General features: G+C 46.1%; 1 protein-coding gene across 2 annotated transcripts in view; it reads right to left on the bottom strand.

Moving 5' to 3' along the window:
• WDR19 (WD repeat domain 19) overlaps window positions 1-12898 on the bottom strand; it is an 81756-nt gene that overhangs the window by 55220 nt on the left and 13638 nt on the right. For both annotated transcript variants that reach the window (XM_083158411.1, XM_083158413.1), the window contains exons 2-5: window positions 9896-9987; window positions 7730-7795; window positions 6497-6622; window positions 4707-4822 (exon numbers count right to left, since the gene is read on the bottom strand). In XM_083158411.1, the coding sequence (XP_083014537.1) occupies window positions 4707-4822; window positions 6497-6622; window positions 7730-7795; window positions 9896-9987 (400 nt within the window). The remainder of the gene's footprint in view (window positions 1-4706; window positions 4823-6496; window positions 6623-7729; window positions 7796-9895; window positions 9988-12898) is intronic.

Below are 12898 nucleotides of genomic sequence, written 5' to 3' on the forward strand. Positions count from 1 at the left end.
GTCAGGTTCCGACAGTTGTGCGTGGCTGTCAGTTACAGCAGACTGATTCCGCTCACACATCCATAAGCCACAAGCAGAATCAGCCTCTGAGTTCCCATGTGTAGCTGCCTGATCAGGTTCCGACAGTTGTGCGTGGCTGTCAGTTACAGCAGACTGATTCCGCTCACACATCCATAAGCCACAAGCAGAATCAGCCTCTGTGAGTTCCCATGTGTAGCTGCCCGGTCAGGTTCCGACAGTTGTGCGTGGCTGTCAGTTACAGCAGGCTGATTCCGCTCACACATCCATAAGCCACAAGCAGAATCAGCCTCTGTGAGTTCCCATGTGTAGCTGCCCGGTCAGGTTCCGACAGTTGTGTGTGGCTGTCAGTTACAGCAGACTGATTCCGCTCACACATCCATAAGCCACAAGCAGAATCATCCTCTGTGAGTTCCCATGTGTAGCTGCCCGGTCAGGTTCCGACAGTTGTGCGTGGCTGTCAGTTACAGCAGACTGATTCCGCTCACACATCCATAAGCCACAAGCCGAATCAGCCTCTGTGAGTTCCCATGTGTAGCTGCCCGGTCAGGTTCCGACAGTTGTGCGTGGCTGTCAGTTACAGCAGACTGATTCCGCTCACACATCCATAAGCCACAAGCAGAATCAGCCTCTGTGAGTTCCCATGTGTAGCTGCCCGGTCAGGTTCTGGCAGTTGTGCGTGGCTGTCAGTTACAGCAGACTGATTCCGCTCACACATCCATAAGCCACAAGCAGAATCAGCCTCTGTGAGTTCCCATGTGTAGCTGCCCGGTCAGGTTCCCACAGTTGTGCGCGGCTGTCAGTTACAGCAGACTGATTCCGCTCACACATCCATAAGCCACAAGCAGAATCAGCCTCTGTGAGTTCCCATGTGTAGCTGCCCGGTCAGGTTCTGGCAGTTGTGCGTGGCTGTCAGTTACAGCAGACTGATTCCGCTCACACATCCATAAGCCACAAGCCGAATCAGCCTCTGTGAGTTCCCATGTGTAGCTGCCCGGTCAGGTTCCCACAGTTGTGCGTGGCTGTCAGTTACAGCAGACTGATTCCGCTCACACATCCATAAGCCACAAGCAGAATCAGCCTCTGTGAGTTCCCATGTGTAGCTGCCCGGTCAGGTTCTGGCAGTTGTGCGTGGCTGTCAGTTACAGCAGACTGATTCCGCTCACACATCCATAAGCCACAAGCCGAATCAGCCTCTGTGAGTTCCCATGTGTAGCTGCCCGGTCAGGTTCCGACAGTTGTGCGTGGCTGTCAGTTACAGCAGACTGATTCCGCTCACACATCCATAAGCCACAAGCAGAATCAGCCTCTGTGAGTTCCCATGTGTAGCTGCCCGGTCAGGTTCCGGCAGTTGTGCGTGGCTGTCAGTTACAGCAGACTGATTCCGCTCACACATCCATAAGCCACAAGCAGAATCAGCCTCTGTGAGTTCCCATGTGTAGCTGCCCGGTCAGGTTCCGACAGTTGTGCGTGGCTGTCAGTTACAGCAGGCTGATTCCGCTCACACATCCATAAGCCACAAGCAGAATCATCCTCTGTGAGTTCCCATGTGTAGCTGCCCGGTCAGGTTCCGACAGTTGTGCGTGGCTGTCAGTTACAGCAGACTGATTCCGCTCACACATCCATAAGCCACAAGCCGAATCAGCCTCTGTGAGTTCCCATGTGTAGCTGCCCGGTCAGGTTCCGACAGTTGTGCGTGGCTGTCAGTTACAGCAGACTGATTCCGCTCACACATCCATAAGCCACAAGCAGAATCAGCCTCTGTGAGTTCCCATGTGTAGCTGCCCGGTCAGGTTCTGGCAGTTGTGCGTGGCTGTCAGTTACAGCAGACGGATTCCGCTCACACATCCATAAGCCACAAGCAGAATCAGCCTCTGTGAGTTCCCATGTGTAGCTGCCCGGTCAGGTTCCCACAGTTGTGCGCGGCTGTCAGTTACAGCAGACTGATTCCGCTCACACATCCATAAGCCACAAGCAGAATCAGCCTCTGTGAGTTCCCATGTGTAGCTGCCCGGTCAGGTTCTAGCAGTTGTGCGTGGCTGTCAGTTACAGCAGACTGATTCCGCTCACACATCCATAAGCCACAAGCCGAATCAGCCTCTGTGAGTTCCCATGTGTAGCTGCCCGGTCAGGTTCCGACAGTTGTGCGTGGCTGTCAGTTACAGCAGACTGATTCCGCTCACACATCCATAAGCCACAAGCAGAATCAGCCTCTGTGAGTTCCCATGTGTAGCTGCCCGGTCAGGTTCTGGCAGTTGTGCGTGGCTGTCAGTTACAGCAGACTGATTCCGCTCACACATCCATAAGCCACAAGCAGAATCAGCCTCTGTGAGTTCCCATGTGTAGCTGCCCGGTCAGGTTCTGGCAGTTGTGCGTGGCTGTCAGTTACAGCAGACTGATTCCGCTCACACATCCATAAGCCACAAGCAGAATCAGCCTCTGTGAGTTCCCATGTGTAGCTGCCCGGTCAGGTTCCGACAGTTGTGCGCGGCTGTCAGTTACAGCAGGCTGATTCCGCTCACACATCCATAAGCCACAAGCAGAATCAGCCTCTGTGAGTTCCCATGTGTAGCTGCCCGGTCAGGTTCCGACAGTTGTGCTTCATTGTATCTGCAGAGATTTCTCTTTATATGTAATGCAGCAATTTGGGATTAATCCTGATGCTTGGACTAGTGTCAAGAGACGCGTTTGCACAGGGGAGCGATGTTGTGTGTCTGCGCATATGCAGACGAAGGGTGTGAGTGGGCACAGCGAACTACATGTTCCCATCCCACTCCTAACTAGCAGTACGGCCGGGGGGTCCTGGGGCACAGCCCTCTCCCATGGTAATCGGCCGTTGACGTGGGTGACGTCAGCGGCCCACCTGCCTCCCACACAGGGCGCATGCAGATCAGAGACACCATAGAGGTGTCTCTGATCTGCGAGCACTGGAGAAATCATTCTAAGATCGGCGACCATCAATTGATTTCTCTCCGACTGCAAATGGATGATTATGCAAAGAATACATTTGCAGCCATGCAGGTATCGGCCTGTGCGAGCGGCATTGTTTGGTCCACATGCAACGCTGTGAAACTCGCAGAATTGTGTGTGGACCAGAATAAGGTCCATAAACAGAGTACACACTAGATGATCTATAGCGACTGTTCACCAATATACCCCGAGCCGATTGGCGGGCGTGTACCCTCGATATGACTGTAAACAATATTGTTTACAGACATATCACATCAGCCCTGCAGCACAGCCAATCAGGCTGTGCATACATTTGCTGCAGCGGCCACTTGTGGCTGACATCACAACTTGGCAGGCACATTTAAACCCCCGCCCAGTGGTGACATCAGTCATGAGACATCAGACAGATGATTTATAAGTGTGCACGTACCAATCATCAGAGAGGTCAGGGGATTGGCCAGGTGTGTACCCAGCATTAGTAACACATTTTATTAGGGCTCTTCTTCAGAATGAGGAGAGAAACCAGTGACTATTAACACCACTGTACTTACTATGTTCTACCCTACTATAGTATACAGACTACATTGAGCATTACGTAGCGTGCTTCTGCGGAGTGTAACTGCGCACATCGCCATGTGCTACGGTAGCCAAACATTCCATGCGCACATCTAAAGGAAACTTGGCGATGTTACCAGCCATAAAATGAGTCTCCACCAAAATGTTCTAGGGATACTTTACAATGGGTGTGGTATAGCTCGCAGACAATGTCTAGGTCAACAGCAGATGGTCGACATTGACAAAGGTCAACACAAACAAAAGGTACTTTTTTTGTGTGTCAAAAAAATCCCAAAAAATGAGCGAAAGAAAATCCTGAAAAACAACAAATTTTTTATGTATCTACCATTGCCATGTCAACCTATTGGTGTCGACCTATTAACGTTTGACCTTGACATTCCCCCCCAGAGAATTATAGTAGGGTGGACAGCTTTGCCCTGAGTACGGTTCCTTGGTACTAGATATGAATTATAGCAACTAATCAAAACTATTTTGTGGAGTCATGAACACAATTGGGGGTACTCAATGCTGGACATAGGGTGAGATTTAATAGGATGAGAGATTCAAAAAGTGAGAGATTTGGTAAGAAATCTCCAGTTTTTTTAAAGCGGCAATCATTTACACTGCAAAACCAGTTTGATTTTGAAGTGTAAATGATTGCCACTTTAAAAAAACCTGGAGATTTCTCACCAAATCTCTCACTCTCTGAATCTCTCATCCTATTAAATCTCACCCAATATTTCCTATAGGCGTAAAAATTAAACAACACCTATTCAATCCCTGTTGTTTTCAGCCAGGACTTGCCGCTGCAGATCTGACTTGTTTAAAAGTCAGATCTGCATTGTCTGAAACGGACACTAAATTGTGGAATAGAGGCCGTTTCTGACCGAAAAGACGTTTTGAAAGTCGGAAGATCAGAACGGACATTGAATAGGTTGAATACGAATTCGAGCTATACTTTTTGAAAACTGACAATATTTCCAACAATTGGAAATATCGTCGAGCATTGAATACCCCCCAAATGTCTATTTAGTATGTGGTGGGCAGTTAGAGGAAATTAAATTATATTATTTAAAAATGTATGGATTAATATATTGCCACTTTAGTCTATTTTGATCGGTTACATGAATTATTTATTACAATACACTGAAGTTCATATGCAACTATGTGCAGAAAGAGCTTACCAAGGACAGGCACCTTCCGTGAGGTCTGAAGATTGTAAATCAGTAGGTTCCCCTTGGATGTCCCCACAGCCAGTAACGAGCCGGCCTTGGACCACAGCAGGAAAGACATTTGATCTCTAGCATGTAAAATGTCTTGTTATTAATGGAACATTTGATGAAAAAGTAATAATACATGGTCTTTGAACTACAAATAAATGTAGCCGGAAGGTGATGGTTGACTTGAAAAGAAATAGGATTCATTGACACTTAAGCTTCCTTCTTTAATGAGAGAAGGGAACATTTTCCATGGTTCTAAACATCTAGAGCCTAATAATCATAAAGAAGGAACTTGGCCGTATGTTCTCACATATTGCCCAAGCCAGAAAAAGGAGTATATACTGTATACACCAATATACATCTTGTGTAGCAGCTCCACCATGACCCAAAGCTCTAGCCATCATCCTCATCATCAGTGTACACTTACACCAACACAAGTATACACTTCCATAGCCCACAGCTGTGACACCACGCCCCCACCGAACCTTCCCTTTGTGCTGGCCAATCACTCCTCTGTAAAATGCGTCCAATTCTGCATTGTCCCAAACTTGTGTGTGCACAGATCCGGAACATGGGCAATATGAATGCATGCAATACATGCTCTGCCATCAGGTTCCCATTCATCTCAGCACCAGCCACCTTATGTCCACATTTAAATGTTTATGGGCCTTCAATGGCACCTAACCATGGGTTTCGGCCACAATGCTGCTTATGTTACTGTTATGACTACTGCAGCAATGTCTATATACCATGTACTTGTTTTGGTTTGTCATGTGTTGTAATTCCCTGTTTTCTTGTGTGCTAATGTGTTTATGTACTTTGTTAGGCACTGCGGAACCCTTGTGGCACCATATAAATGAATGGTCATAATAATAATAGCACACAGACTGCATGTTCTGCCTAAACTGACTCTCTGCTTCTATAGAGAGATTACTCCTCGAGTAAGCCATATCCCTCCACGCAGCTAAGCCCAGGACCTTAAGTGCATACAGTCAGGGCTCTCCACCCTCTTGGTTCTCACCCTGCACTATCCTTGTCTCCAGCAGGGACTCATTGGTTCTGTTCTATTCTGCCTAGCCAAGGGTTAATATATTGATATAGGGCAACAATCACAGATGTAAGCAAACCCCATAGTTTGGGTTCATGGGCTGGATCTGTACTGCACAAGCTCCGGTCTCCTTCTGCGAGAACGTTCGCAGTCCCCCCTCAGTCACAGCATGATTTACATTCTGCAGTGTTTGGGGGGCGGTGCGGGGGCAGCAACAGGGTCCAATCTACGAAATGGGGGGCGTGTCACGGTTTAGTAGGTTCCAGGGTCTTGGTCTATGGACACAAACTTCCTGGCCCCGGCTGAGCTCAGATGGCCAAGGGCTGCAAACATCGACTAATGGTCCAAGGATGTGTATCTGATACAAAACTCGGATATGCTGTTCATGCAGAGACGTATTTGTCCTACAGCTGCCTCCCGCTGCGCTAGGCTATCACTTCATCCATCTTTGAATCAGGCCCCTAGTTCTTCCATATACTTGCAAAGGTTCTAGAACATAAGGGGTATTTGTTGCTAAAAAGCAGACGCGCGTGCAAATCTTTTATTAGCCGTGAATTCATGTCTGTGTTAGCATCACATAATGAATCGCAGTCTGAGGTGATGAACACAATGACTTATTGCAGTTACTGGGTATGCAATAATAGAAGATGTGGTACCCATGTTAAACACTACAGCAAGCATATTTCAGTTAGGAGATGGCTCGTACCTCATGCCGCTGTCTAACTGGCTGGTTTTATGTGTATTAGGGTCCCACATGTAGATGGAACTCGACTTTTCGGCAACAATAGCCAGAGCGTTGCCATCTTTGTCCCAATCCATAGAGAGACACGTCCTAAGCAGAGAGGAAATAACAGGGGATTACAGGGGAATATGGTCATTGGGTCAACAACACTAGGTCGACAAGCATTGGGTCGACACCACTAGGTCAAAATGCAGCAAGGTTGACATGGGTCTAGGTCGGCAGGTCATTAGGTCGACACAAGAATTAGGTCGACATGGGAGAGGTCGACAGTCAAAAGGTCGAAATGGGGTTTTTCACTGTTTTTTGAGCCATCATGAGCCGACAGGCGGTATTTTGTGCCCTACCATCCACTAGGGCGTGGTGGGAAAATAAAATAGTGTGCCGAGTGCAGCGAGACACCGAGCACGAAGTATGGCGAGCGCAGCGAGCGATGTGAGGGGATGTGGTGCACTTCAAACTGTGTCCATGTCTACAGTGTCGACATTCGGGTCACAAAAACAGGGAAAAACTCAATGTTGACCTTTTGACTGTCGACCTTGCCCATGTCGACCAAATGCTTGTGTCGAACTAACCCATGTCAACCTAGTTGTTGTAGACCAAATGAGCCACACCCATTACAGTGTTACAACCCAAAACTGAACAATTGTACACACACACACACACACACACAGATCACATACAATGCAGCATTCACTTATTCCCCTTTCAGACCGCACTTTTTAACTGGTATTTTGCCGTTTTTTAACCATTTCAAAATGGTTATATGTGCGCTCTAAAAGGTGCAGAACTGATTTACTGTTTTTAAAAAGCCGTAAACGGTTGCTAAACTGTTAAAATGGAGGGTCCTACCCGTTTCAGACCCGGTATTTTGGCTCCCTCCCACCCGACAGTGTCAGCGCAAGCACCCCCCGGCCCAGGAAGCAGGTATATGGGGTGTATCGGCCAATGGGTAGTCCAGGGGGAACCGTGCTTAGACCACTGGCTTGGACACAGTATTTGAAAACTTTTCAACAACGGGTCTGCCAGGAATGTAAAAAAAAAACGGCATTTAAACGGTAATATACCGTTTAAGAGATGCAGTGTGAAAGGGGTTTTAACTGGCAGACCCGTTTTTGGAAACATTTTCAAATACAGGGTCAAAGCCAGTTATGCGGTCTGAAAGCAGCATTATTTCACATTCACTTTAGATGCACTCACCCTGGTAAATTGATTTCATTTTTCTTTTGGCCATGACGATCATAGATTTTCACTGTGTGATCCGCTCTGGAGAAAATGATGGTAACGAATAAAAAAAAAAAATATATATATATATATATAATCATAATAGAATATATCATTATTGATTAAATTATGGATGAAGTGTGCAGATGATTAAAGATAATGAAATGTTCAGGTCCTGTGGTGCATTACACGTTTTTTTTTGGGAAGATAACGGCAGTGTTCTGATGCGCCAGCGGTGACAGGATGAAGTGGGGCATATTCTACCTGAAAACCCCACAAAGCATTTGTGTAAAGAGTCATTGATGACTGCTCCTGTTGAGTGCAGGTGCCCTGTGTCTGCAGAAGAGCCTCGCGCAGCAGTCAGATCTACCCACTTCCATACAAATCTGAATCAGGCCCACAGTGCAATGCAATGCTCTATTATCAAAAATATTTCTAAAGATAAAAAGATCTACATAAACCATGACTCATACTTGATACTTTATTACCAGTGCTCTCCAGCAAGCATCAGCCAATATGATTTTTTGGGGACAATAACAAAAAATGCTTCCCTTCCCTGAACCTTCCCTTTTATAGCATCAAATGCAGCCAGCGATGCGAAGCACTCACCAGCTGCAGCCTGACGTACAGCGGGGGCAAAACTAACAAAATCCAGAAATTGTCATACTTTTATTTTACAAAGAACAAGAAAAAAGAAATCACAAGGATGATACAATTCAAAAATCAGGGTGAAATACTGGGTTTGTGAAATTTCTAGTGAAATAAATAATGACAGTATGTAGCTTTGGTAATAAAGAAAAACTTTACCAATAAAACTAATTCTAGCTTTATTACAGCGGAAATAGGATATACATCAGACTTAGCTATAATGCTCTTTTAAAGCCTATGATCGACATACAGTACAGTATGTGTGGAATTCTGTAGGGATAGTTCCTGGTTTCAGATAAATAGGTTCCACCTTCATGTAGGACCTTATTCAGTAAGGAGCAAATAAAAAAAATACTGTTTTTCTGTTTGGTTATATATTATATGAATTGTTTTCATGATAGTTTAGTTTTTGAAGTGTGTTCCATTGGTTCTAGAATAACACAAAAATACTTTTTTTTATATCCTATGTTTATGCGAGATTACAGTATGCAGGCATTGATGTCAAAGTGTTGCAGATACATCCTTAATGTACATTAGCAAAATGGAAAAAGACATGAAAATAAAAATCAAGGTACAAAATGAGACGGTATCCGGACTCATGATGAATTGACTCTAGGTTAACAGTCATAAGATCGACCACCATTGGCCGACAGAGAAAAGGTCGACAGGGTCCAAAGGTTGAAAGTGTCCAAAGGTTGACAGTCAATAGGTCGACAGGGTCAATAATTCTACAGCCAAAAGGTCAACACGAAAAAGGTTGACATGCATTGTTTAACAATGTTTTGAGCCGACGTGAGCCGACAGGTGGTATTGCATACCCTACCATCCACTACATTGTGGAGGAAGAATATAATAGCATGCGCTTGGCATGCGAGGGGACCCGGAACACTTAGACAGTGTCCATGTCGACCTAGACACAAAAAAACATGAAAAACTATGGTCAACCTTTGGACCCTGTCGACCTTTGTACCTGTCAACCTTTGAACTGTCGAACTGTCGACCATATGACCGTAGACCTAGACCGTAGACCTAGACAATACGAATACGAATGGCCGTATTTTCGGGATAGTAAATGTCAAAAATAAGTGTATTTCTGGATACAAATACACCTATTTTTTACAAATTTCCTTTAGTAAATTTCCCCCTGTATATCTAATATACCATAACCCATGACACATTGCACATTAGCATTATAACTTGCCATGGGCTGCAGCGCCTCTTGTTCCGTCAAAGACACATGTTACCACAGTTAAGTTCCATTCCCCTCCATAGGAGAGCACTGTATATGCACAAGATGCACTTACCCAACACACAATTAGGATTATATGGATTTTTGCATAGTATTTCTATTGATAATAATACCAGTGGTAGCGTAATCCTGAGCAGTTATTCTCCATCAATCCTGGAGGTCCAACGCTTTTTGCGTCTATCCTCATCATAGACAATTGGGTGGAGTAAAAATTAGGAAACACAGAATGACAATGACTGGCTTACCCCGTGACCACAATGTAATTCCCCAACGTCTTCTGCCAGACAAACTGGATGGAATGCCCAAGCAATGCCTTCTCCGTCAAAGAAAACACCCGCTGCGGAACACAACCGTTACAAGCTTGGATCAGGACATCACAATCAAATGGGTATACGGTCCTTGGGTCGACACACTTTACTTAGGTCGACACTTGAAATAGGTCGACATGCCTAAGGTCAACATGGCTGGAAGTTCGACACAAACATTATGTTGACAGTCAAAAGCTTGACATGGGTTTTTCACTTTTTTTGGGAGCCGACAGTTATTTTCAGGTGGCAGGGAGTCATACAAGGAGACGCGGTGCACCTATACGGTAGCCATGTTGACAAAAAAAAGGTGAAAAACCCATGTCGAACTAGCCATTGTTGACCTTATGATTGTGTCGACATACCATCCATGTCAACCTCCAGTGGTTGACCCAATGCATGTTGACCTTTGATTGGTCGACCCAATGACCGATACCCATCAAATGTACCAACAATGCAGACAGGAAAGAGGGATTTTTGTAAGAACTTACTGTTCGAATCCCTTTCTCTGATATGGTCCTGGTGACACAGCTTCACATTGGGATGTAGGAGGGTCCGCAGGAGCCAGGCACCTATCCTAAAGCTTTTGGAGGGTAGGCTCCTCCCCTACTGCATCCCAGATTCCTCAGTTCAATCTTTCAAAGCCACTTGAATACATTAACTCAGTACAACGCCTGCACATATTATATGCACAATTTTAAATTTAACTTTTCAACCAATTATAACATGAAACATCATGAACACTGGCATACTTACTGAGCGTAAGGGAGGGATCGCTGTGTCACCAGGACCATATCAGAGAAAGGGATTCGAACAGTAAGTTCTTACAAAAATCCCTCTTTCTCTTTCAATGGTCCTGGTGACACAGCTTCACATTGGGACGTTCCAGAGCCGGTCCTTTTGGGTGGGTACGCTCAGGTCTGCAGTTCTCATCACTGCTCGCCCGAATGATGCGTCCACCGACGCGAACTCATGGAACCTATTGAATTTGGCAAAAGTATGAACAGATGACCAAATGGCAGCCCTGCAAACCTGCTCAGCTGTTGCCCCAAGTCGAACCGCCCAAGAGGTGGTAACCGACCTGGTGGTATGCGCATTAATCCTGGCCGGTACAGGCCTACCAACTTTAGTATATGCGAAAGCAATAACAGAGCGCAACCACCTATCAATGGTCTGCTTAGAAGCAGGCCAACCAATTTTGTGTATGTCATACAAAACCAGTAAAGTATCAGTCTTTCTGACACTCTTAACTCTGTCCACCTAAACGCGCAAGACGCGCACAACATCCAAATTCCTCAATTTGTCCCTTTTCCTAGAACCCTCTGGGGGTTGAAACACAGGCAGAACCATCTCCTGATTTAGATGACAAGCAGAGACTACTTTTGGTAAAAATCTTGGAGTACTGTCCGAAAGACAGCCCTATCATCATGACATATAAGGGAGGGAGACCTGTAGAACAAAGCTCCCAACTCCAATACTCTTTTTGCTGACGCCACCGCCAACAAAATACCAGCTTCCCTGTAAGGAAACTAAGGTCAGCCAACCTTAACGGCTCAAAAGGCGCCTTTTTAAGGTACTCCAGAACCAGAGATAATTCCCCTGGCGCTACTGGTTGCTTGTAGGGAGGTTTCAATAGAGAAACCCCCTGCAGGAAGGTCTGACTTCCAGTATTAATGCAACCCTTCTTTGGAAGGAAATTGACAAGGCCGAGATATGAACTTTGAGTTACTAAAGCTTATCCCAGAGGAGAGTCCATTCTGTAAAAAAAACTCCAACAATTTTAGCCATTTTAAATCGGGATGTGTGTGATTTCTATCTTTCACACCATTGAATATAGGTCTTCCAGACCCTATAATAATTTACAGAAGACTAACTGGCTTTAATCATCGTGTTAACCACCACCTCTGAGAATCCTATATTCCTCAAAATGGTGGTTTCAACAGTCAGGCCATCAAAATTAATCAAGCTGAATCCAGATAGTTAAACAGTCCTTGTCTTAGACGGTCTGACCTCAGAGGTAGACGCCATGAGTCCACAGAGAATCTCTGAAGCCTCGAGTACTAGGACCTCCTTGGCCAATCTGGGGCCACTAAAATTACTGGAATTGTCAGGGCCTGTATCTTTTTCAACACTCTTGCCAGCATTGGAACTGGTGGAAAAACATAAAGAGAATTCCCCTCCCCGGGGATAGACATGGCATCCACTGCTTCTGCCAGTGGATCCCTCATCCTGGCATAAAACCTGGGTACCTGATGGATGAATCTGGATGCCATCAGGTCCCCCTCCAAGGTTCCCCACCTCCATGTAATCTGGTGGAATACTTGTGGGTTCAGGCTCCATTTCCCTTTCATCAGCTCCTTCCTGCTCAGGAAGTCGGCCTCTATATTCTCCACTCCTGGTATGAATATTGTTGATAATGCTGGAACATTCTGTTCCGCCCACAAGAAGATTCGGGGCACCTCCCACATAGCCAGCTTGCTGCGTGTGCCTCCCTGGTGGTTCAGATACGCCACAGCTGTGGCGTGTCGGTCTGAATCCTTAAAGGGAGCCTCTGCAACCTGTCTCCCGCTAGAGAAAACACTTTCCACACAGCTCTCAGTTCCAAGATATTGATCGGTAAGGCAGATTCCTATGGAGTCCACAAACTCTGCAGACGCAGGTCCAAGACTACTGCCCCCCCCAGCCCCTGAGACTGGCGTCGGTAGTGACTACCAGCCAGCTCCAGGACTGCAGTGACCGACCCCCACTGAAGGGAGTCCACGTCTGTCCACCATTTCAGGGAGGCTCGAGTTTCCGAAGACAGCACTATCTGTTCGGATTTCATGGTCTGTGTGATTCCTGACCAAGCCTTCAAAATATTCCACTGGAACACCCGAGAGTGGAACCTGGCAAACTGCCGCGTCTCGAAAGACGCCCCCATCTTCCCCAGCAGCTTGAGGCACC

Source organism: Crinia signifera, chromosome 1 (genome assembly GCF_055691185.1).
Source record: "Crinia signifera chromosome 1, ASM5569118v1, whole genome shotgun sequence".
Lineage (NCBI taxonomy): Eukaryota > Metazoa > Chordata > Amphibia > Anura > Myobatrachidae > Crinia > Crinia signifera.